The sequence below is a fragment of the Gavia stellata genome, chromosome 14, assembly GCF_030936135.1.
Source record: "Gavia stellata isolate bGavSte3 chromosome 14, bGavSte3.hap2, whole genome shotgun sequence".
Lineage (NCBI taxonomy): Eukaryota > Metazoa > Chordata > Aves > Gaviiformes > Gaviidae > Gavia > Gavia stellata.
The window spans coordinates 7,472,292-7,498,481 of record NC_082607.1 but is presented as its reverse complement, the minus strand read 5'-3'; the positions used below and the strand labels follow the sequence as shown (position 1 = coordinate 7,498,481).

Sequence of the window (26,190 nt, the reverse complement as noted above, 5' to 3'; positions counted from 1 at the left end):
AGCTAATGTTTGAAGGTTTACCAATTTATATGTATTTCGGAGCTCCCCCCTCGCGTGCTTTTGCAAAGCATCAGATGGTAGGTGGTCTGCTTGGTTTCCGTGGAGACGCAAAAGGGCTTTTCAAAGTAATGAAAATCTCCAGCTTTTTGGGGCTTTGAAGCACAGGCCGCGTCTTCCACCAGTCCCTCACACCAAATCAGCCACCGCAAAAGTTTGGTGCTGTGGGTGCGGGTGGATCCCCTGCGATGGGTGCGGGTGGATCCCCTGCGATGGGTGCGGATGGATCCCCCGTGATGGGTGTGGATGGATCCCCTGCGATGGGTGCGGATGGATCCCCTGCGATGGGTGCGGATGGATCCCCCGCGATGGGTGCGGATGGATCCCCCGCGATGGGTGTGGATGGATCCCCCGCGATGGGTGCGGATGGATCCCCCGCGATGGGTGCAGGTTTCCCATGCCAAGGCTGGGTGTGGAAGGAGGCGCAGGGTGGGTGGCCCTGGGGACGCCCCGATGGCCGTGCCACCTCAAGACGTCCCTGCGGCTTGCTGCAGCTGGGTGTCCTGGGGCATCACCCCTCGCAGGGCAGCGGGGAGCCGCAGAAGGAGCCTGAATGCAGCCAGGAATGAAACTCTTCCATCCCTCCAGCCTAGGAGCGAGGTGCGGTGGGGTGATGGAGCTGCTCAGCCCTTGGGGGAAATGTGGGAGCAGCTCAGCCAGTGGTCCCCTGGTCCCCTGGTCCCCCTGGTCCCCGCTGGTCCCCCCAGCAGTGGCTGTGCTTGCAGGGGATGTCAAGGAGTTCAACTGTGTGCCAGATCTCCTTAAAGCTGTGTGAACCTGGACCCAGAATCACCGGGTTATTTTTAAAAATAAGAACGGCATCGTCATTGTGAAAAGAAATACCCATTTCTAGGAAGACTTTTGTTTTCAAAGTTTAAGCAATTAGGATTTGGCCTATAACCTAAACAATTAGGGTTTAGATCCTGTGTAACTTCTATATGAGTTAATACAACTTGAAGGAGCCTAGCTATAGAAACAGCCCATTTAATGTATATTTTTTAAATTTTGTTTTCAAATCCTGCTTCACTCTCAGCTTCCATAATACCCACAGCAGCCTGACCCACAGGCTTACACCGTACCCAGGGGCAGAAGCAGCCTGCGAGGCGGTGCGGGCTAGATGCTGTGTTTTGGGGTGCAGAGGTGCCGAGCTGGGGGTGCCCCCCGCCCCGTACCCCCTGCCCCAGCTCTCCGTGCTGGGGGAGCAGTCCCGGCCCTGCCGATGGGTGCTGGGGACGGCAGGGGACCGCCCCGTCCCTGTGGGGCGCGAGGCTGAGCGGTGGCAGCTGTGCCCGCGGCGCTGGTCTCGTCACGACGCTGCGGGGTGGCGGGGGCCACCTTGTCCCACCCATAAGTCACGGCTGTGTCTCCCCCAGCAGCTCCACGTTCAAGGACTTGGAGGGGAACAGTCTGAAGGACAGCGGCCACGAGGAGAGCGACCAGACGGACAGCGAGCACGACGTGCAGCGGGGCCTCTACTGCGACACGGCCGTCAACGACGTGCTGAACACCAGTGTCCCCTCCATGGGGTCCCAGGGCCCCGAGCAAGGTGAGCCACTGCCATGCGCCCTGGGGGGCTGCCCACCGCCCCCCCCGAGCCCCACATGCCCCATCCGATGGCTCCGGTGCTGCCTCGGTGGGTGCACAATAAGGATGCTTAGCGCTTGCTGGGGATAACACTGTACATTGTCAGAGTGCTGGGTAGATAGAAATTAATCTTCACGCCACGCCTGTCAGGTAAGCAAGCAGTTAGGATTATCCTCTATTTCACAGGCGGGGAACCCAAGGCCCTGAGCAGCCGTCTGACAGCGTGCGAGCGGTGGAGTTGGGACTAGGGCAGGAATTACCGGTACCGTGCCCGGGGCTGGTCCCTGCCGCGCTGCTCTCCGGAGCGCCGACGGTGCGCCCTTCCCCGCGCGCTCCGCTCGCCATCTCCGGAGCTCGTGCGCGGGCACTGTGCGGGCAACTTTTCCAAAAGGTCAGCAGAGCGTGTAGGCAATTAGGCATCCCACGAGGGATTAGCTCAGGCCAGTGGGCGAGGGTTTTGTATCTTTTCCCCCAAATAGGCGGCGGGGTTTCAGCTCTTACGCATCCCCACGTGCAGGGATGAAGTCCTGCTCCGAAACCAGAGCGGTATTAGCTAGAGGAAAGAAGTCAGAGGAGTTCAACTGAGCCCAAGCCGTCGTTTGTACTTGGGCATGAATGTCGCTTTTAATGTCTGACGGATGCAAACATCCTATGCAAACATCCTGTCTTTTTCAATTACGAAGCCTGAATGCGGTTTGGTGCTCGGGCGCAGGGGAGCCTCGGGGCGCTTGGCTATATCTTGAGATAAGCTGTAGCTGAGGCTCAACTGGAAGCCCCACTGCTAAAAGACTTAAGGATATGAAAACAAAATGCTGTGATTATGAACTGGTCTTCAGCTGTTTAATTCAATTCATGGTAAACATCATTAAAAGCCTTTGTTTTGCTGTCATAAAAGAGTCAAACGGGGGAGAGAGAGTTCTTGCCATCTGCGCCGCCGAATGTGGGTTTTTTTTGTGGAGAGAAGCTGATCGCTGTATTAATTCTCGATAGAGTCTGTTAAATGGCCGTAGTTAACCCTGTAAGACTCCGCAAGGAGGGGAACGCGGAGGTCACCTACCCATTCCACGCTGCCAGCCACGCTAATTGGAGAGGGATGGCATCCGCAGCGATAATGTATTTCCAGACAACCCTACTGTGGCCAAAGATGAAAAAAATTAAACATTTATATAACTGTACAGTGGCAGTTTAATTCTCCGCGGACCGGCACCGTGTCAGAGAATGCAGGCTGATAGCTATCATTTATTATTCTTCTATTACAAAGAAACGCTTTTTCATTTCGATCAGGAGAGGGTTTCCTAAGATGCATTTGCAGTAAGGGATGACTGTAGGAGCAAAAATGTTCATAATTGATTCCTGTCCTGTTGAATGGTCTGAGCAACATCTGTTAATTTTTTGTCACATTTCTTCGGCAAAAAAAACAATCTCAATGGACTGCAGATAGGGTTTTACAGAGATTACATTTCTGATAAGTCTGCGTGCTGGCTCTGTGGTGCACCAGATAACGATGCAAATAAGTTAAAGAGGATGAGTTGGAGGCAGAGCTCATCGGAGGAGTCAGATGAAAATAAATATGGTCCAATCCATTATAACAAGAACTCCTTCTTGCATGTAAAATACCCCCCCAAAAATCAAGAGTATTTCCAGAAGTCAACTTCCAAAGGCAACCCGTGTGCCTGGCTCCCAGTCCCGCGATGGCCAGGGGGTTGGTGCTCTTGGCTCTGGTTTATTTTTGGGAGGAAGCCGGCATGTCGGCGCTGCATCGCCATCCGGCTGGACCGGCAGGCAGGCAGGTGTGCCGGGGGGGCAGCTCTCGTGTCCTCTGGGACCTGCGCTGCCTTCTGCGGAGGAGCAGGGGGGACTCGCCTGCAGGGTTATCGGGGTGTTCGTGGAGCAATGAGAGGAGCAGCGCAGGCGGGGAGGTTAGCAGTTACTGTCACAGAAGCTGAAAAAAAAGGTTAAAGAGAATATTTTCTGAGCTGATTTGTCGAGCGGGGACTGCAGAAAATAATCAGGAAAATCAAGACGCTGAGATGATGGCGATAACAGCGGTTCCCGCATGATTAAAGTGATGGTTTTGGCATGGTAATTTTTACCCGATTTCGGGTCAGAGTGGCAGGGCGAGGAGGAAACACATCAAGTTCAGTGCCAAGAACGCTCAGGACCAGGGGGCTGACCACCGCCCTAAGCACACGGTCCACGGCTGAAGGGCAGCCTGGCAGCTCATGTCCCCATGCTTTGCCTTCATTTGCCATCCCTGCCCGAACCGCATCTCACGTAATCCCAGAAAAACGGGGTGGGAGAGTTGCCAGGGTTTGCTCGTCGATGTTAATGATCCTGCCTGGGAGCCCAGGGAGGTGCCCCCACATCCAGGTTCTGCTGGGCTTGGACCTCGGCTTGTAACACCACGAGTCCTTCGTGAGAGGCCAACTCTCAGACTTCATCAGATAATTGGGGAGTCTTTATCTGCTCGGTGGGTAATCCTGGATCTGCCAAGGCGAGACACTGGTTGGCAGAAATCCTTGCGGCTCGGCGGTAGAGGATGATCGCTCTGTGGTGGCACCGGGGGGTTAGCGTGGCCCTGTCTGGCCAGCCTTCACCTGCTGAGATGCTGGATTTCCTGCAGAAAGAGGTAGGCATGGGGTAGGCACAGATGGGTCCAAGCTCCTTTGGTGTTCTTAAACCAGTGCATGAGCCTGGCGCTGGTGGTGAGTATGTGGCCATGGGAGCCCCAGGGACCTGCTGCAGATGCTCAGGTGGCCTTGGGGCCCTCCACCACTGCCCTGGTGCCACTCTTGGATGGGATGGACACCAGCTGCCAGTCCCGCTGGCAGGAGCCCTTGCTCTTCCTTTGGAGATGACCTAGATTTCCAGGAAAATGGCAAACTAGCGTGGAGGGTGTCGAGCTTTAGTGGGCAGGTCATCAGAAATACTGCCTGGAGCTCAGCCACATCGCTTATTTTGGGAGCAGGACTTCTGCCCAGTCCCTCTTTACCTCGGGATCTTAATTATTGATTATAAATTCATCAGTTGAAAAGATTGCTTTAATTGCTCTAATACATACCCAATTTGGAGTTCATTATCGCCCAGAATTGTTTTCCTTCCCCTGCTAATTGATACCAAATGGGATACTGAGAAAGGTGGGCACCGGCGCCGCTCCACATTTCGCGATTGCCTCGCTGCCGTTTGTTTAATTGTTTGTTTATTTGTGGAGGTGTTAAGCACTGCTAGAAGTTTATATGCACTCCTTTCCTAATGGCGTCCTCAGCTGAACTTCCAAATGGTTTTGTTTGAGAAAGGGAGGTTTTCAAGTGGCTGTTGGATCGCAGCGACATTTGGGGTTGTCTGGAGAAGTCTATCGGAGGATGGGGGTAAATCCTGGGGTCCCCCTTCGTATCTTGGCCTATTTCCCCGCAATATGGGGTGGATTTTCTCCACGTCCTGGTGTAACCTTGACTCATAGTCCAGCACTGGAGGAAACCGTGATTTCCAGCAAGGAGGTGAAGTGCGCGGTGGTGCCGGGCAGGAGACCCGCCACCGGCATCGCCTCCGTGGACAGCGGTGGGCGATGCCGGGGCTGCGGGAGCTTTGCTGTCGGGTTTGAAGCTCCTGACGCCTGTTCCTCTCAGCGATGTGGGGAAATCTCAGCGTGAAATGTTTTCCAACACTGCAGAGTGTGGCGGTGCTTTTCCCGGGAAATGGCAGCGCGGACCAGATGTTTCGCAGGGTAATTGAAAATTCCATTTTATCAGAAAGCATTTGCTGTCAAAAAGTTTTATCTTTACTTCAGCAAAGAGGTTGATTAGATCCCTCAGGACCTGAATTAGCATCTTTGAGGCTAGATACTCTCTTCTGTGATTCAGGTAGTTATTCCTCCCTTGGTTTTGCTCATACTGGGACTTTTTTTTTTTAATGCCTTTGCCCTCTTCCAAACATAGCGTTTGTGCAGGTTAGGCTTGTTTTCTTTGTGTGGATGTATATGGGCACCTAGATCTGCTTAACTGTTTTCTATTACCTTTTTCACCTCGCCTTGAGCCAGAGCCATGCTTGTACTCCGTAAGTCATAGGAGCTCTTGCCAGCATAGAAATCAGAAAGGAACTATTTCAAATATGTGTTTTTAATGTTAGAAGCAACAGATTTCAAACCTGTCTTAATTCCCAGTGCCGGCCAGTATTTTTACCATCAGTTGTATAAGGAAAATTGTTGGCCCAATGAAGCAGTGATTTGCTGTTTAAGATAAAAATAGAATCCAAAAGAAAATATGAAAATAATAAACACACACTAATCATAAAAAAGGCAGTGTTAGAAATAGTCACCACAGCCATAAAATAGTGAAAAAGCTCTAAAATCAAAGTGAGAGGGTTTTTAAGCAATGTCAGTAATGTGTCTCTGCAGAGAATTGCTTCTAAAAGCATCACTTCCATTTTTCTGGTGCCAGATCAGCAGTAAAGGTTGGCGTGAAATGTCATCTGGAAAGACCTGATCCTGCATACATTTCCACATTCGAGTAACTTTGCTCTCATAGGTGGTTTAATTGTGTCTGAGTCTCATAAACTCCGGCAAGACGAAGGGTTCTTGGAATAGAAATGGGTTATATTTAAATGCTTACGTTAAGTCTTCTTTATACTATTGCACAGTGTAGAAGTAGGCTTGGATGTAAAGGAGAGCCGGGCACGTGATGTTCACTGAAACTTTTCTTGCTGGTTGCATCCCAAATTATTCAGATACATAGTCATTTAGGGGATCAGGTTTTATCTAGAATATTCCAATTGGTTCTTATGCTCATCTCCATAGTATCTGGGTGCATTTCAGTCGTGAATTGAGAACATGACTAATGGTATTAACGGGAGGCAAACACAGGTATTAGAAACTGTTGATTTTTTAAGCTGATTTCCAGCAGTCGTTCCACCTGCAGCTCCCTTTTAGTCTGCAGAAAAGCCTTTCTGTAGAGCTGTATGTACATGAAGACCTAAGTGACATGTTCTAGGGCTTTGGAGGCTGGAAATACAGCTGCATTTCTCGGGAAGTTTCTACAAATTAATAAAAATACCTACTTTCTTGTATTCATATATGCAGCACAAGACATAAAGTATAACATTCATATGTGAGTGACAGCACATCCCTTAAGATGGATAAAGGCTGTAAGCTTTCTTTACAGGGCAATGTCAATTATTACAGCTCTTCTGATTTCGGTATTATTGCATGGATCTCTCAGTAAAGCGGCCTCAGTGAGCTCAGTGGTGCTCCTGCAGTGGCCAGCCTGGAGGGAACAGCCAGCTTCTCACAGTACTTTGAAAGCCCAGAGAAGGATTTTTATGACGAGTGGGTAAGCTGGGCTTTGGCAAGAGGAGTTGATTGTCTTATGACTCCTACGCTTTTAAATGATTACCTACGGAGCATCTAAGTCAGCTTGTGGATGGCTGCGTGGCGGTTACTGATGCTTTTGTACACGCTCTCTCCATCCTCCCCAAGCGCCCGCTCCTGCTAACGTTGCCCAGCCGGGCTCGCAGGGGGACGTCACATCTTTTATTAGACCGGTGAACGTAACTGGAGAAAAAGCTGTCAAGCACTCAGACTAACAAGTCGCTCTTCAGGATGACCCTTGTTGTTGCCAGGTACGCGGTGCTTAGCTCCATCCTCAGTGGGTGATCTGGACGGGCAGAGCTGGGCAGTAGGTCAGGCTGATGGCTCGGCTTCCTTCACCGTCACATCGTGTCGCAGCAGAGCAGAGCGGCGGTCACCGAGGAGGTTTAATCCACGCACGGACACTGTGGCTGGCACGGACAGGTCCCTCGTGTTGCATCTTCCTTAGGTTGGTAGCTCTGTAGCATTGAGCACAGCTTGGAGAAGTCCTTGCTGGAAACTGGTGGTGAGGCAGGGGTGACAGTGAAGTCATATCCATAGCACTAAATGAGCGCCAATCCCTTTCTGCAACCGCAGAACTAAATAACAAACAGATGTGTAACCTCCTTTGTTTGCATAAGAAGCATTATCATATATCCCACATTCCTGGCACTCTTTCTTCACTTTTCAGGTTCCTTCCATCAAAGATAATTCTTGCAGTGTCTCCATCACTGAAGTTACTCAGCCCAGGGTCACAGGAGTTATAACCTTTAGATCCTCAAGTCCTTTCCGTCTAAGCACAGAAAACACCCACCAGATGTGAACGTTTTGGCAACTTCGAGGGGAAAATTAAAACTTGGATCCGTGCCCTGTTGTGTAGGTTTGCAGTGGATCAACCCAGAAAGTTGGAGGGTTTCTAGTGTTTTGTTGTACTTTTTAATGAGATTTTGTCAAATTTAGCTATTGCTTACCCATATTTTTGCTGTGTGACTGGAGAGCAATTTATAGGAGATATGAAGAAGTGATATTTCTGGTTAGTTTTCACTTCTGTTTGTGCTTGGTTTTGCTAATTGCTCCTCAACTCCAGCCCAAGCAGAAGGTTCGCAGAGAAGATCTCTGTCAGGGTTCAGCTGAAGGACGGGACGGTGCTAACCCTGGCTCCCCCAAAGCATCCTTTTCCAAAACCGCCACACAATACTTGGATTTTCAAAGATTTCTTAGATAAATAAACAGTTCAGTCAAGCTTGCAGCTTCCTTTTCCCTTATAAACAAGCCAAAAAAAGGCTCACGTGGACTTTTTTTTTCTTTTGCCAGTAACCTCTAAGGAAACCATTAACACTTTCTGTCTCACAGCAGTTAAGACCAGCAAAACGGTCAAGGTAATGGCCGTCATATTTAACAGTAGGGAAGGTATATGAATAAAACCTAACCTTCTGCTAACGCAGCAAGCCAGCACTTCCCTATCTCCTCCTGTAATCAATCTACATCGTTAATGACTCTGAAAACAGACTGAACTGCTGGGGCTGGCACCGGGAAACTTGCATTACAAACTAACCATCTCTTATTAACCTTTCGGTGTTTCCTTCACAGCGCTAATTAGAGCCAAATAAAACTACTGTTTGTGAAACTCTTAAGTTAAAATACAATTTTCAGAGGAAAGATGGTAAACTCCAAAGCTCCTGTTTGCTTGGCCTTTCTTTTTAATTATGATGGAGGATGGCTGTTACTTGTTTAACCGAGGCTTACATGATTAATGCTGCAATGTTACTGTAATTAAAACAGCAAAAAAAGATGTGATTGGAGCTTGTATAATTTACAGACATCTCGGCATTCTGGTGGCAGAGCAGCTCTAAGTGTTGCAAAGAGGAATCATAAAAATTTATTCTAATTAAAATTGCCAGACTGACTAAACAACAGGTGACTTACGTAACTTGAGCGACTTGCTCTTGGGGTGAGAAATCATCTGAAATCAGTGAATTATGTACAAAGCTGTCTATTATTCCACTAAATGGGAAAGTGTGTGCTTACCATGGCAACCTGCATCAATTCTGCAGCCGCTGGAAAATACAGGGCCCTTTATTAAAGGAATAATCACCGCAAACAGCGCGCTGACCCTCGGCTCCGCAGGCACGGGGTGCACGGCACGGCGAGCTTCAGAGCAGCCTTCTGGGCACGGGTGGTTGCCATCAGGTTAAATCCTGTCCTGCTCTATCGAAACATGCACCCGGCAGCTCGGGGGTGATTCGGGTACGGCGCTGGACTGGCATCTCCGGAGGGACTGGTATGAGTTGGGTGCCTTTTTTTCCCCCCGAAAAAAGTGGTGCAATTAACTTTGTAAGTGCAATAAAGATATATCATTAGGACCTCTCCTAATTACGCTTGCACGCTGCAGAGAGCTGTAGGGCAGGGGACTGCATCTGCCCTGGGTGCAGGGGAAGGAGCCCACCCGGCTCTGAAATACAGTGTATATGGGTGAGTGTGTAAACGGCTCCGGTTCCAGCAGGTAACTGCTGAAGGGAGACATAGCACTGGGTTTGTATGTAGGTTGTTTTACTAAATGATCTATCTAATAATGTATAAGTCAAAACTGTAATAATTGGCACCAAACAGCAAAGAGAACTTGCAGCTTTTATCCGTCTTAAGGGAAGTGCTGCCACTCAAAACTCGCGAGCGCTATATTTTATTTCTCATACAGCATATATGAATGTAAGAGAGTCGATGTTTTTAAATGGGTCACAGAATTATTAAGAAGTTCGGCAGCCTTTCCTCACGGTAGACACGCAGGTATGCAGCGGGGCGGGCTGGGCTGGGAAGCAGGAGCGCAGGGCTGTGTCGGGCTCCGGCTGGGTTTGTGTTGCATTTGCTCAGTGATTTCCCTTTCCATCCTGTGTTTAATCCCTGTGTCTGCTTGGAAAATAAGTTCTTTAAAGCAAGTATATTATAGATATATGCTAGCCACAATGTGTATAATCACAGTAAGCATAGTACGGCCTCATTTTTGCTGAGTGTCTGTAATAGTAACGATCAGCTTCCCCACTCTCAGCATTAGCTCTCTCAGTGTTTTTATTTTTCAGCAGAAACCCTTTTTTGTTCCATTTTCCTTATCGTATTTTCACCCTTTTTCAAGTGTGGAGAACGACTTGCTTTGTAACCAGCTTCATTAGCTACGCACACATTGTGTTTCATTACCGATACCCACAGCCGGCTGCGGGTGACAGCACGTGGCAGCGGGTGACCGGCGGTCACCACTTTGTCGCTTACCTCCGGGCAGTGACAGTCACGCTCGGGGCAGGGAAGTGGAGTCAGGGCGGGATGGGTTGGGCTCGAGGTCTGGGTGTAGTAAATAGGAGGACATCTGGGTATGCGGAATGACAAGCTGTAGTGAAAGCGGAGCTTTATCCTGAAGAAATCCTGGGTTAACGTCAGTCCCTGTAGGAAAAGGAGAAAATTGAACCACAAAAAAAAAAAAAAAAGATGAAAAAACCCCTCTCTGAATTGAAGCAATAGGAAATGAAAATTGCTGAGATATACTGTCATGTGGGTAGTGGTGCTACCAACCTTGTGCTGCAGTAATTACCTCTACGCATGCAATTTGTGCTCGGCAACGACTGATTTCCCACATCATCCGGTGCCCAGGCTATATTCAATCAGTCCCAGCTGGAGAAAACTATCTTGGATCATTTGGTGAGATTTCACCACAGATGCTACCTTGCATCTTACGGAAGCGCTCGAGAGCTGTACGCCCCAGAGCCTCCCTGGCACACGGGTGGAGGTGTGGGGACGGTCACGGGAGGTTCCCTGCGGCAAGGCGGGGGGGGCGCTACATCCTGCGGGGTGCTGAGCACCTTGCAGCTGGTGGGGGTTAAAGGCGAGGAGCTTCTGGCCCTTTCTAGGGAGAAGACTTTGCTTTGCTGGGTGCGTGTGGAAGAGTGTAGGTTTTGTGGTTGTTCTTGCGCTGTTTTATGTGAAAAATGAAAGAGTGAAGAGCGTTGGTTGGAAACTTTGCGAGAAGCCCGAGGAAGGTAGGTGTCCGCATCGCTTGTGAACCAAAATAGATCGGGCACTTGATTTCCTCTGACTGCTTTGGAAGTGTCGGCTTCATTAAAGACACAAGGCAGGAGAGTAGCTGGTGCGAGTAGAGCAGACGGTGCTGCCTCGTCTGCTTGGGCACGTTCTCCAGTTAGCTGGTTTAATAGGCGAACCGCTCCTGAGCCAGGCGAGGAGCGTCCGGATTTGCCCTGCGAGAGGAACGGCTTTCTCAATTCTCAGCCGTGCTTCTGGATTTGATACAGCTCAGTGAGAAGTTACAAAGGGGCAGCTTCCGCTGGGGAAGAGGAATTTGGCTAGAAACCTGGAGCCAAAACCGTACGTAGTGATAATTCAGGAAAGGTCAGAGAGCCAGAAGCGTTTCTGGGAGCGTAGGTGCCTTAACGGACGGTATAAATACCTTTGGGGAGGGTCTGGCACACGCAGGTGGGTCCCTGGGTGAGCACTATGTATCTACCGGACTTCCATTTGGTTTTCACTCTCTGTGTTCACCAGCTATTTGTGCCACTGACAGTGCTGCTCGCCAGCACGTCTCAACGGGAGCTGTGCCTTCTCGATGCTCCGCTCGGCCTCGCTGCCTCTCCTACAGCAGGCTCCGGAGAAGCCGCCCCTGGGAGCGCGGGGCTGCCGTCTGCCTCGCGGCGCTCGCCGGTTGACTTCCATGTCCTGCATCTGTTCTGACAGGCGGTGCTTTTGCAGCCGCTCTCTGATTAGTTTTGGTCCCTCAGATGCATTGATTTACAGACCTTTCCTCTGCAGTACAGCTTTTCTCGATGACAGTCCATGAGGCACATGATAACTCAGCAGCCTAAATTATTCAGGCAAATTGAATGTGTTTGGCTTGTTCAAAACTTTTGTTTCCTTTCAGTGCTGTCAGGAGAACAGGTAGCCGTGATGCTTGTGTCCAATTCATTCCAGTGCCAGGGAGACACAAACAACTCACGTATAACCCATGTTTTACCTCGTTCGTCACTTATTTCCACCTTCAGCCGTGCTTTTTCTGGGTGCTTTTGTGCCTCATAAAAATGTTTATCCTGCATCTAGGGTTGCTCCCCTCTGGTACGCTGCTGGGCTCTGGGAAGTCACTTCATCTTGCGGTGGAAACGCCCTTGTAAAATCCAAAGAAAATTCTGTAGCTGTTCCACCCTTTAGCCACGTGTCCTTTTGTGGAAGTATATTCACTCATGCAAATATTTTGACCCATTAGTCATCACTTTAGGATCCAGGAACCTCACATTAATGAAGACAAGTAATTAAAATTAACAATTCCACCTGCAGTTCCGTCATTGCCCGACCTCTGCTTTGTCAGTCTTCCTCCATTTGTATTGGGTAGATATGTCGAATTAATTCACTACAAAATCCATGCAAGCCCTTCACTGGACAGACGTGCCTTGCAGGGACCACCGAGCTCTGGCATGTCGGGTGGAGAGAAGGTGCTTTGTCAGTGCGAAAATGTCCCCTTGCTTTCTGGAGACTCTTCTGCATCAGGAGCTTCTGGGTATAGCTGAAGGCATTGGCTTTCATTCTCCACACGTGTCGAAGATTTAGGACCTGACTCAAAGCCCCTCGAATCCAGCAGGACTCTTTCAGCTGAGACCATTGGGCTTGAAATAGGACCCAAGAGAGATGGCATCCTCGGGGGACGTGTTCTGGACTTTGCTTGAGACATTGATCATCTCAGCCTGTGTTCAGAAGTGAACTCGGAGAGAAGGTATCTGCTACTGAGCATCTCTCTGATTCAGCGAACAAGGCACAGCTGCTGCTGGAGGATGGAGGTTTGCCTCAGAAAATTCTAGCTGCAAATGAGACGCGTGATTTTAGGAATTAGAATAATTACCCCCTGGAACAGGTTCCCAAGGGATGGGATATATTCTGTAGCACTTAGAGTCTTTAAATCACATTTGCATGTTTTTCCTAAAAGCATGCCTAGTCACTCAAAGTGAAGGGCTGTGCTTGAGAAGCACGGCATGACAAAGCTGAGCAACCCAGGGTTTGCAAGGGAGCGAAGCAGGGAGGCACCGTGGTCCCGCATGGCTTAAGCTCTGCAGATCCCTGGAGGAGTGGGTTTTGGCACGTCCTCGAGGAGAAGAGCGCATGACCGTCCCCTCGGCCAGCGCTGGCTGCCGTGCAGGAATGTGCAGAATTGAGCAAGTAACCACGCTGGGGATGAATCAGGAGTGTACTCCCCCAGCCCAAATCTGCCTTCCCTTTCTGAACACACACAGTCCCTTCCCTGCTGAATCAGACGTCCGCAGGGGCTGAGCAATCCTGGCTGTATCAGTGTTTCCAGGACCTTCCCTCCCACTGCTCCCTAAATGATGAGAGTGTTTTTGAAGACCTCATTTCCTGGACTTTCCCTTTTATCTCTCCAAACAGCAAGTAAACGAGCAGCTCTTTAGTTTTTAGTTACTGCTTCTGCACCCAGTGAGCTATCAGAGGCTGTTGACGACGACTTTTCTCTTTTCTATGCTCCTGCCTGCAGGATTTAGGGAGATAATTCATTCGGTCCTGGTGCTTTGTCAACTTTCAGCAGTTGTAATTGCCTAATGATCAGTGCTGATGCTGTTGTTAAGCCTGTTAAAACTTTGTCCTGCTGAACAGCCAGACTGTGGCTGTCTCATCATGTTGTGCCTGCTGTGTCGACTGGGGCCGCCTTTGATGCTCCCTCCCCGGCCCCGGCTTTGGTTGCTGCTTCCCACCCCACCTCAGTTATTGCTGGTGCCCGCCGAGGGGGATGGATGCAGCAGGGTGCTACCCATGCTAGGGAACCGTGCGCGGGGGTACAAACGACTGAAGAATAACCTCACGGAGAGCCGGATGCTTTCCGGGATGAATCTACTCTGGCCTGCCCCGATGCCTGCGCCGGCCCCAAGGAGCCTGGTGTGGGGCGGTGAAGGTGGTCCATGGCTGCAAGTTCTGGCAGGGCGGGCGAGCGGAGCTCTCTGGAGGAGGCTGTCACTGGTAGGCTATTGCTGTTTAGCAACCTTCATGCCACTTTTGCTCTTCCATCTCTCGGGTGCCTTTTCCACCTTTGTTATCATTTTTTTAGAGCTCTAATTGGTCGCATTTCGTGCCATCACCTTCTTTGCTATGCATCCGAGGTGCCCAACTGGCTGGTGCCGTCTCTCGAAGCTCCCGTTGCTCATCCTTGCCTCTTCCAAGGCTGTTCTTACTTAATGGCACACACTGAACATTAGTGCATTACCATCCCTTTTCCAAGAACAGTCTCCATCCACTCTTCTCTCGTCCCCCAGTGCCTCATCCAATTTAATTAATTATACTTAGTATATTACGCATCCTGTCAAAGTTTTTCCTTTCCGAGGTTTAATGGTTTTTTAATTCTAATGCATGCTGCATGTGTAAGTGTTTTAGAAATGAGGCGAGTGTGCAGTGGCAAAGAGGCAGCATTACATCTGTGCGCTGCAGACAGCGAGGGTGGATCCCTGTAGAGAGGCTCCAGCAGAATTACTGCGGGACCGCCTTGCCTGCCTTCCCGTTGCATCCCCCTTCTTGTGCTCGGGGGTTAAATCAGGCTGATTCCCACTGCAGAGGGACATGTTTGGGTTAAACCTACCTGCTTATGGTGCATCTCACGCTCCTGCCTCAGAAGCAGGTGCCCGGCGGGCGGCTCAGCCCCAGCACCGGCCGTGCCTTGTTGGCTGCTGCAGCCCTGTGCTGAACTCCAGTGTAATGAACTTGCCTCTTCTCCTCACGCTAACTCTGTCTGAAAGCACCAAATTACATCAGTCATTCCAGCCTTGCTCTATCCCGTTGAAGAAAGGCCGCGTTAGGGATGCGGTGGGGACTAGACTAATGGGGTAACGCCGGCTGGAGCTGGTACCTATCGCTCCTTATTTCCCAGTGACAGTTAAAAGGTTTGGTCAGCAAAGTGGTTCAGGAGGAATGACTTTGTGGGGTCTTATACTTACTAGCTTTGGGTATTTCCAGATGAAACCTGCTCAGACTAAGAGGGTTGTGGGTCGGTCTTTTTTTTTTTCTTGCCTGTCAGTGTTGCAAAGTGCTTAGGTTTTGAAAATCCAGCTGGGCTCTGTCTGTCTGTCACGCCATCACCGGGAGTAACGATGCCGCGGCACAATTTAGCTGACAGCCCTGTGAACCGGGGCCAGGTGCCAACACAATCCAGCCTGACCTCGGGGCAGCGCTGCAGAAACGCGCCTCGGAGAAATCGGAAATCATCGGAGGCTGCGCAGGCAGAGGTTGGGCCAGAAGTCCGCCGTGCTCGAGTAGCGCTGGAGCAGCCCGCCTCGGGAAGCAGGAGCCTCCTGCCCTCCGCGTTGGACCCACAGCAAGGGAGTGTGTGGCAGGACCCCAGGGCGGCGTGCAGACCCCCCACGTTGGACTCGGCATCGGTGGCCGGGCGCCCACGGGCTGGAGCCGTGGAGCCCACTGCTTTCCTTGCAGTACCTACACAGGACATGAAAATACGGTTATTTTCCATTCCCGTTGTTCAGCTGTCTCCCTGCGGCTCTTCAGTTTACAGCCTCAGACAAACTCGAGGGCTTGTTTTCCATCTCGGCCCCACGGCTGCAGGGCCGATGGGACGGGACAGGATGGGATGGGATGGGATGGGATGGGACCCCACCTGCATTGCTGGAAATTGAGCTTGTCCATGAGTCGCAGGTAATGTAATTTCCCTAGGCTTACAATGAGGTTTTAGATTTGACTCTTGACCTTATAGTAATTTTATGTGTATATTTATACACTATGATCACTCTTAATTAATGAAGGTAAACTTAATTGCCAGAATGAAGTTTCGGCTGAATTAAATGGGCCAGATTCCCACGCTTTGGCAATGCTGTGATCTTTTCTGGTGGCCATGGGGCCAGTCTAACCTGCGGCTGGTGTTCTCCTGGCATTGCCGTTATCCCTCCTCGGCGTGGGGCTGGAGCCTCATTTGAGCCCTCCGTGTAGGGCCGTGGCCGGGGCAGGAGAGGAACAGGAGTGTCGCTGTGTTGCAGTGAGTCATGGTGCTGGATCAGACCGTGGCTGCTGTTGGATGCTGGACAATGTAGAGCAGCTTTTGCAGACCTGTCCCTATGGCCATCCCAGTTCCCTGTGGGATTTTCTGATGCACCCACTACCCTAGGCCAGCATCTCATCGTGGGACACCCCTGTGCTACAGAGGAGAGGATCCACCAGCATGGAAAAGCCATATGTTCATCTGAAGAAGCGTTAAAGTAGAACACCAGGGAGGGGATAACGCCAGGCTCCAGGGTGGAGGAGCAAGAGATCAATGTCATGATGAGAGATGGCCAGCAACCAATGCTTTTGGTTTTTTTAAAAAAAATAAAAAAGGGAAAAATTCCCTAGCTATCTCTCGACGGTGGGGAACGCCCCATTGTGCTGGGAAGCCTTCCAGCTCCCTCCGCTCTTCAGAGCTGCGCACTTTCAGAAAGTACAAAGAGCTTCTCATAATGTTTTGCCTTGTGGGTACGTCTATGATTAATTCCGTGCAAGCATTACTGGTGCAATAACAATACTGGAGGTCCTAAAACTGAAAAAGGAAACACATTTGGCTCGTACTTTATACACATTCACTTACACTTAAGCTATTGATAGTTGATTGGGATCTGTAGACTGCTGGGCTGGTGCCACTGGGTTTCTGAGCGTGTTCAATGGCTGGAACAGACAGCGAGGCTGTAGGTTTTGGCAAGCTGTAGGTCTCATTAGTCAGGCTGACTGTATCTGACACGAGAGATTCCCATCCACCAAGATGAAGCTCACTTCCCTAGGCTTTGGCTGACATCCCAACAATATTTACATGAAGGACAACAGAGGATCAGTGTTAGATTAAGGCTGTGAGTTTCCAATAGGCAGACAGTTAAATATTCTATTGAAATACTCTTTTGATTATTTAGATAATAATGAAGTTTATGCATGTCCTTGAGAAATCTGGGGAAAGGCAGTTGTTTTATGCTAAGCATGCAAAGATGTGTTTAATCTTGATAATAGAAGTAAATTATGTATCAGCGTTTATAACCTCGTCTCCTTTATTTCTCACTTGCGTGGAAGCACCAGAAAGGGAAGGGAGAGCCGCGTCGGGCGGCTGCGCGGGAGGAGGGGGCAGGCAGGGGTCTCGTCTGCATCCCTGCTCCTGCCGGCACCCTGGTCCTCCGCATCCCTGCGGGGAGAGGATGAAGATGGGTTGCTCTGCTTCATCCTGGCCAAGGGAGGTGCCAGAGAAGTCTCCGGTAACGCGTTCACCATGAGCCCCCCAAGGGGTGTACATCGGTATGGCTGCAGTGAGGGCAGGGATGCTGCTCCGACAGGCGCTGGTGCAGGAGCTGGCCTGGTAGAAGCGGCTGGGAATTGCATCTTATCTCCCCCAACTGTAATTTCTGTTTTGTTGGATTTTTTTATCAGAATTGTCGAGCAGCTATTTTCTGAGCAGTGCCTAATTTTGAATGGAACAGGGTAATAATTCAATTTATTGCTGCTGTTGGAATGTGGCTGCCTGGCTGGTCCCGCGTTACCCCGACAGAATATGTGAATTTCTGTTTTGGATTTGACAATAGCGGCGAAAAGTAACCTTTGGATTAATTTGCTTTAGTGACTAAAGTCCTATTAAATGGAAGGCAGCTGGTGTCAAAGGCATAAACGGAGACAAAGTTTTGCTCCCAATTGTGGGAAATGTGTTTAAACAGACTAGAAATGTTTCCATCTCTGCAGGGTATAATATACTCAAATGGTTACATTAACATGAAAAAAATATAAGAAAGAGTGTATTTAGGACAATCCCTCTGTATCCAGTGTTAATGAAATTGAATTCCAGTAATGAAGTCAAAGGGTTGTATTCTGCACTCGTGCAGGCAGCGCAGTAACTGCCATTAGCGTTAATGGGAGCTGTGCCTATGAATTACAGAGCCGGAATGGCTCGAGATGGAAAAGGTCTATAGGATCCCGGAGTGCTCTCCTCTCTGAGGACCAGATCCTGCATCCCAACATCAGTCAGGATGTTAATGAGCCCTGTATCGATGCGTGAGTAGCGGAGTTTTGGAGGTGAAATCCCTGCCGCTCAGAGGCCGGTCCAAGCTCTATGGACCACTTAAGTCCTCAGAAAAGAATTAATTGGAGTTTAAATGGTGTGTTCTGCCAGCCCTCTGAAGGGGAATTAATTTTGCTGTGTGTATGAGGTGGGGATTGGCCCGTGGTCCCGGACAAAGCGGGGCAGCCAGCCTTAAATTGCATCCCAGCCTGTAATACCTTCTGGATCTGGCTCCGCTGTAGTGCACTGCATGCCCAAAAACCAGGTCCTCTTGCTTCAGGTGATCGCCCTCCTTCCCACAGCCGCCTTCTCATCCCACAGGCTTTGGCATGCCCGGGAAGGCATTTTTCCGGAGAAAATCTTTTGCATCAAATCTATCCTTAGCCCTCCGGTGTGTAGCTAGCCAGGCACCCTGGATGAATCGGTGTGTCCGTCGTCATTCATGATACAGGGACTGTTCTGCAGAAGAAGGGGTGTTATTAATGGTAATATAGAGCAGGGGAAGAGGTGAACGGGCCAACCCCCCAGCTGGTGCAAATCAGTGTGGGTCCTCAGCGCTTCTCGGGAGCTGTATGTATCTGCAGCAGCCGGGAGCGAGCCCCGTCACATCTCTCGGTTGACCATTACAGAAGCGCTGCCCACGAGCTGCATTCAGCCATGGGTCCTTATCAGTAGTTGCCTGATAAATTAATCTAATTCACCTCCCTTGTTTCGTTAAAATCATTCCTTGCAGGCATTTGCTTTGTCCAAGCACCGTTGACCTCCTGTGTCGGGACAGACAATCCAGGATTAAAAATCCAGCATTTTTTAGCTTGAATAAATCCCGAACAATGGCGAAAGAGAGGAAAAGAAAGGCTCCTCGTTGCAGTAGATAGCATTTGTCACTGTCCCTGGTTATTAGTATCCTCTGAGCATTGTGCAAAGGAAGGCACGCCAGGATTACATTTCTGCATAGACTGGAGATTTCTTATTAGGAAAGGCGAAGAAGGCTCTGTAAAAGCCCATAGGTCAAAAATATAATACACTATTCCCCACCTCTTGTTTCCTGATATTATGCTATTATGGGAGATAAGGGAGAGGTGCAGAGTCTTAATTTATAAGCAGATGATGAACCATGGCTGGGGATTGTTTGTATTTTGCTCAAGCTTATTATTTTATCTGGAGCGTAATGCGGTGGATCGCTGCTCCCGAGCTGGGAACAGCCGCTCCCGGCGGGGTGGAGGGGAGGTGGGCTCCGCCGGCGTGCCGAGGGCGGTGGGTGCTGCACGGTGGCTCGGGGACATGCCTCGCACCTTGTGGTGTACGTTCCTGAGAAAATGAAGGTGCTGGAGTTGAAAAGAAACCCCAAAGTAGCTGGAAGAGGAGTGTTAAATAATGCAGTTGCGCATTGTCCATGAAAGATGGCTAACCATGAGTAAACATCGACAGCAATGTTTGATCCCTTCATGTTTACTATTTATTCACATTTATTATTCATAAATTCCATCGCAAATGTTAGGCCCACACCCCAGTGAGACATTTGCATTTTATTTTAAGTTTGATTCCCGGCCCCCTCCCCGCCCCGCCCCCCCCCCCCCCCCCCCCCCGTTTTGTGAACTGGGATTTAATGATTTGCTTTTCCACATCATTCCTGTGCTGGCTCTCCCTTGCTTTCCTCTCCTTGTTTCAGGAAGAGATTTCTAACATGGAAAAGTGATATTTGAATAGATTCCCCTAAGGCAATCAATTTACTTTTAATTTGTCTGGAACTAAGCTTTTCTTTGTTGCAATGAGAAAGGATTGAAACTGCTGTAAAATTTATTAGCTTCCAGGAAGATTTTGAAATGAATTTTTTAATGATCGTGCTGTTTGCTGTACCCAGGAGCAGTGTCATCGTGATTACAGTATAATCATACGGTTGCTGAAGAAACACCGAAATGTGGAGATAAAGCCAGGCTGCTGCACGAGGCTACCTGTGGTACCGGCCCCGGTACGGGCACGCGTGCCCCACTCCGGCACGGGGCCGGGGGCTTTGCGCTGGGGACGCTCAGCACGATGCTCACCCATGTACCCCCCGCCCTGTGCACATCCCAGCCGGGCTGTGATTCTTCCAGTCGCCCTTTTTTTTTTTCTTATTTTTCATTTTCAAGCAACTCCTCCGCTCCTTTTCCTTGCTCCCCATGTAATAGCACAAATGAGCTCTACTTACTCACCTCGGCAAAGCTGCTCTGACATGGATTGGATTGAACTGAGCGGCTGTTTGAAAATGGAAACTCCAGGGACTATTGTCATCGCCCAAATTGCACCTTAGATTGTATAACAGCACATGTCATCTGGCCATTTATCAGGAATATTACATTCCCAGACACTTGCACCTTGCTACGATTTAACTTTGTCTCTTTGGCCAGCGCTGCGATTCCACTGGAGGTAATTCAATTGCTCAGAGAGCTGAATGGGCGCCTTGCACACCGGCTTCATGTTGCTCTGCTGCAGGTATGCAGGCTTTGAATAGGAGACTGAAAGCACCTGTACACCCTGGACGTTCGTTAGTCCTTCCTTTTAATGAGAGAAGGCTCCGTGCAGGAGGGAGCTGGAGGCTCTGTTGCTCCAGCACCCACCCCATGTCCTGCCAGCTCCTGGGCTCCTCTCGGCTCCCGGCTCTTGGGCATCCATCCCATCTCCCTGCTCTTCTGGCCAAGAGCTTTCACGGTGGGACTGGGAAGCACTGAGGGTGCAGGCAGCAGGGAGCTCGGACCCCTGGCATGGGTGCTGTGCTGGGCTCAGCCCTGGGAATTAGGACAGTCCCGGCATTTCATGTCACCTCCCCGCTTCTTGTGTTGCTGTGCCGTTGTCCCCGGCTCCCGTTCCCTGCCAGCAGCGATGGCTGTGCGTCTGCCCGCAGACGAGCCGCGGGTGTCGTCGTCTCTCCCACCAGGTCTTTCTGCAGCCGCTGGTTCTCGGCAGCCCGCTGCCTGCCCCGGACCCCGCAGGCAGCGCAGGCAGCGCACGGGGCTGGCTGGGGCTCCTTATTAGTTGCTTTTGTGCTGGTTCCCCGAGGTGCAAGTAGAGCAGGTTTGAAATCTGGAGCTCAACATGGGTTTTGCTGTACTTGTTAAGGAGCGTATTTATTCCAGGGGTGGCTGTTGGTTTTGTTTTATTTCATATTTGCTATGCGAGAGCTTACGTTTAGCAATGACACATTTTTGCTGCCAAGCCTGACTTCAAGATAACTGTTCACCTCTTCGTGGTGAGGTTTCTGCCAGGATGTTTTGCACCTGGGGGGGAATAATTTTAAAAGCGACCCTGCCCTAAGGTGCTCTGAAACGAGATTCTGGATTTGTGCTGGGTGAAGGCAGACTGGCTGAAAAATGGACATTGCTCCTGCGGGACCTCCGCACCTCGCGTGCCAGGCTGGACGGCCGTCACCCATGCATGGCACCTGCCCCCTGCGAGCTGTTCAGCATCCCTCTGGACAGCCTGCGTGTGACGCAGATATCCCTACAGCCTGAGTTGCAATGGGACTCTCCCCGCAGCGTGCACGCGATGTGCTTGGCTCGTTAGAAAGCCCAGCCCAGCTCAGAGCGGCTTGCGCAGCCCCTGGCCGTGGTGTCCCCCTTCCCCGGACCATGTCAGCCGCCGGGTCCTTGCCAGCCTGGTGCATTGGGCTCCTTGGGGAATCCTGTCCGGCATGAGGTGTTTGCTCCATGGCTCACGCAGAGCATCGCTGAAGCTGCGGTGTTGCTCACCCAGCGCTGCCCCTCCATCGTTTCCTCCTCCCTTTGCTCCTGCCAGGCCCCGGCGGGCAGTAGCTTCACGCCAGCTTGCTCAACCCCCTGCCATCCGTGTGCCAGGCGCGGAGGTGGGAAGCTGCCTGTTTTGGCTGCCTGCCACTCGTCATGTTGTGCTAGCGTGGTGGTTATTACCTGGGCTTTGCTCCTTGCATTAACATTTTTTAGCGCAGACAGTAACGGTCATATTGACTAGGGCAGGTCTAGGGCTGTAAAAGAATTTCCTGTTGTCTTATTTCCGATTGTTAAAGTAGTAAAAAAAAAAAAAAAAAGAACAGTACAATAAAGAGCCCGTGAATGTGAATGACCGCCCTGGGCGCCGTTAGGGCTGGGTGAGTCAGACCCAGCTGCAAAGGGCAGCGCCAGGAGCCGTGCCCAGCGGCTCCCTGCCTGCCTCTGCTTCGGGGCAGCCGCTGCTTCTGCACAGGAGGATGCGAGATGACAGCCCTGGGACCAGCCCGCCGGAGGAGCCCAAAGCCCTCTGAGCTTGCCTTTGGACCTGGGACAGCAGAGGAGTGCTGGGGTGTTCGTGTGTATCAACAGAGCATGCTTGTGGCGTAAAAATAGTATTTTATGTCAGCTACAGGGTTGTGTAGTTGACAAGACAGTGATGGGTGGGTAGCTGAAGATCCTCATTCTGCTGCTCAGGGCCCTGCCCTGGTCCCTGGGTCTGCTGCCAGGTCAGGGCTGGTCTGGGCAGCCCGGACATGTGTTGTCCCCACGAGCATGATGGTTTCTGGCTGCGGGATGTGGTCTCTGCAGACCAAAGCTGAGACGTGGTGGGGACAGGGGCAGCGAGGCAGAATGTGCCGTGGAGCTACCTGTTGTCTTCAGGTCTGTGGATGGCCGGTGACTCCTGCCCCTCCGCCTGTCAGCCTGGAGTCTTTTGTACTCGTTACAGTCCCTTCATAAAACAGAAGATTGAAACGATATACTTTAATGTAATGCTTTTCATCTCTTCTCCTGCCTGCATTTCAGCTGCCGCTGGTGCGATGGGCAGACAAGCATTTTGGTGTCCAAAGCGGATCATCTCCCCAGGAGATGATGTCCAAAGCGGATCATATCCCCAGATAGACACCGTGCCAGGCGTCTTTAGTAAAACTGCTTTTAAAGCACGGGTCTCTTTCTAGGGTTTGAGGAATATCCACTTGCAATACAGTCATTGGTGAAGTCCACGATTTGTTTTTAACCGCAAAATGTGCCCGCTTGGAATAAATGGGTCAAGGCAAGACAAACCTGCCTGTGGTCCGCCCGGAGTCAGGTTTGCCTTGGCTGCGGTGGTCCGCTGGATGCGGGGCTGAGCCGTGATGCTGGGCCGGGAAGGTGAGGAGCAGCAGCTCCCCCCGTGCCTTCCCGTGCCGGACCAGCCAGCCCAGCGTGTGCCCAGATCTGGCCTTTCATCTTTGCAGAGAGACTGAAGTGATGTGTGCTCCAGCAACGCGCCCAAGGTCACACAGCACAATAAATCAGTGTCTCATCGGGGATGAGAACCCAAGATATTTCTGTAGCCCCTCCAGCCATCACCAAGTCCTCTGCTATCACAGCCAGACTACACAACTTTGTATGCCTGTAGCACCCTTTTGAAGTTAAGCTGTGGATAAATAGGCAGACAGCAACACTTTCTGGGCAATTTTTCTTTTTTTTAATTTTGCTCAAGTACTTGAAAGTAACAGAATCAAAGAAGAAGAGCATGGGCTTTTAGATCTCAGTGCAGGCTGTTCTGCATGTAAGGCTCAGAGCATCCTCCTCTCAAACTGCTGTAAAGGCGGCTGCCGAAACCCAGACCTCCTGCACAGCCACCCGGTGCCACGCTCCGCACCGCCGGGTAGCTGCTCTGATGTAGAGAAAAAGCTTATGTTTTACCCATAGATTTTTCAATTAATTGGCTGCTTCTCCTTTAAAAAAAATCCTTTTTTTTTTTTTTGAGGTCTGCCTTTTACTCGTTTATTCTCTGTAAGTGTTAAGCTGCTCATATTTTGGTGCATTGTGTTATGTGCTGAGAATTTTTATCAGCCGCCCTAGTGCTCGAATGTGATGGAAATACCAATGTGTCTGAGGAGCGGAGGTTATGCACACAGATGTACAAAGCATCAAAATGAACGGTTTGCAGATGGACGGGAAGCAAACCCAGGCTGAGTCTGCACCTTCGCAGGCTTCGATCCATCAAATTGGCACCGACTGAGCGCAGTCTTGTATGGGTAATGGCATTAGTGCTTTAACGCTGCTTTGCGTGTGTATAGGTTACGATAGGAAGGAGCTACGTCTCTGCGTAGGGAAAGGTTGTGCTTTGTGAGGACTAGCTGCAATTACAAGTTCTTACCAAATGAAGGAAAAGTCGTAAGCCGAGACTGAAAAGCAGCCGGGAGCCTGCGGTGTTTGGCGAGAGCCATGGTCAGACGCTGAGCAAAAGCTGGGGAAGCTGAGACTCCTGGATTTGCTTTCCAGCATTGCACCTGGCTGTGCCCAGCTGCTTCCCTGGGCCCCAGTTTGTCCGTCTGCGATGGGGGGGTGAGGCCATGCAGTCCCTTGGGGTCGGCCAGCAGCGTGGGGATGCGTGCGAGCACCGGGCACGAGGGTTGGCAGCCGCCTGGGAGTGCTCAGACCTGGGCAGGGGAGGTCCTTGGAAAGGATTAAACCACCACTCCCTGCTTCAGCCCTGTGAAGTGGTGCTGGACAGCCCTAAGTCGAGAGAAGGGATCCTTATTGCTCTCGTGTGAATAAAGCCCCGGTGCTGGGAATGGCACGTTTAATCTCCAGTGGAGTGGGCAGTCTTGGAGATTTATAAAGTCTCTGTTGTGTGGGAGTTCGGTGGGGATTCAGCAAAAAGTTAAAACTCAAATATACACCAAAAAAAGCGAAGAACCCCCCTCCTCCCTCCGCTGCCTTCCCCCTTCTGCAAAAAGTCAAGCTTAAAAGTCACGTCAAACCAAGCTTAAACCACGGCGGCTTTTAGCGCTGGTTACCACACCCCGAAAGCGCCGACGGGGCGCGGCTCACCACGTGGGACAGACCCGCCGTGATGGAGTCGCAGCCGTGGCTCCTTTCCCCAGGCTGCGGGTCTGGTGGCGGCAGGTGACACGCACACAGCCTGTTGGAACATCACCTCCAGTCCTTAGAGCAGCAGAGGAATAACAGTAAAAAAATCCCTCTTCCGAGCCTTGCCTTAAAAACGATTGCTGTTTGGGGTAGGATAACCGCTGCTTGGGTGGCAGCGATGGGCAGCGCCCGGCTTGGTGGGTGCTCCCCCACCCCGGGCAGGCTGGGGGGCGGCGGGGCCCCCCCGGCGGGGCTCCCCCCTTCACCGGCCCTTGTGTTTTCTCCACGCAGATCAGAGCGAAGGATTTCATTGCAGGGAGGAGTGCCGCATCCTGGGCCACTCGGACAGGTGCTGGATGCCCCGCGGTGCCGTCCCCAGCCGCGCCAAGTCCCCCGAGCACGGGAGGAACGTCATCGCCCTCTCCATTGAGGTGACGGCGGTGGACGCGGAGCCTTACGCAGACTGCAGCACAAAAAGGACCTTCGCCACCTTCGGCAAGGAGGGTGGCGAGCCCCTCGCCGACGAGCGGCTCGCCAACCCCAAAGGCAAAAGAACGGTGGACCCGGCCGCCTGCAGCCCCAAGGTGAGCGGCGCCGTCCGCGAGGCGGGCAACGGCTGCGAGGCCGTCAGCCCCGTCACCTCGCCCCTCCACCTGAAGAGCCCTTTGTCCGGCAAGCCGGCGGCGCCGTACAGCACCGGGCACTGCGCCGGCAACCGGGAACGGGAGCCTTTTGGGAACAGTGGCCCTTCCCGGCCGACGGAGGCAGAGCCCCGGGGGGCGGACAGTGAGAGCGGTGGGCAGGAGGGCAACCCGCTCCTGCAGGAACGCCGGGAAAAGGACTCGCCTGGTGCCCGGAGACTAAAAGACATCGTCCTCTGAGCGGCACCCGGCGAGAAGAGGAGGAGGAGGAGGATGAGGATGAGGGACCGCACGATTCCCAGCGCAGATTGTTTTTATCGCTTACCAATGGTTCACAGATTGCTGTATTTAAAAGCTTTCCCTAAATGTATTGTTTATAAATGAAGCTATCGTTAATGTGACAATCCCACTTGTCTCAACAGGCGGCAGGGGTGTGCAGCCGGAGCAAAGTAGCTGGTGTTTTGCTTTTGCCGGGAGGCGGTGGGTGGCGGGGGACAGAGGCGAGACCCCCCCCCAGTCCTCAGGAGCGCTCGGTATCCCCTCCTCGGAGTTTATATATTTTTCTATCTCAAAACAAAGATAAATTTCCATTCCTGGAAAGAATTGAATGGCAAATTCCTTATTTGGACACCTTCAGTAATCACCCCAGCGGTTTTGTAGTCTAGACAAAATAGCGGCCGCTTCTTGTGGGCAACTGTTCAAAATGACAGT

General features: G+C 51.2%; 1 protein-coding gene across 2 annotated transcripts in view; it reads left to right on the top strand.

Moving 5' to 3' along the window:
* Nucleotides 1-25,750, top strand: part of PCDH19 (protocadherin 19) — a 55,719-nt gene extending 29,969 nt beyond the window's left edge. Inside the window, exons 4-5 of one of the 2 annotated variants that reach the window (XM_059824314.1) lie at nucleotides 1,434-1,603; nucleotides 25,130-25,750. In XM_059824314.1, coding sequence (XP_059680297.1) covers nucleotides 1,434-1,603; nucleotides 25,130-25,719 — 760 coding nt within the window. In that variant the 3' untranslated portion in view covers nucleotides 25,720-25,750. Of the gene's footprint in view, nucleotides 1-1,430; nucleotides 1,604-25,129 lie in introns of both variants that reach the window. The other variant, XM_059824313.1, reaches the window with a different exon arrangement.
* The last annotated feature ends 440 nt before the right edge of the window (nucleotides 25,751-26,190 follow it).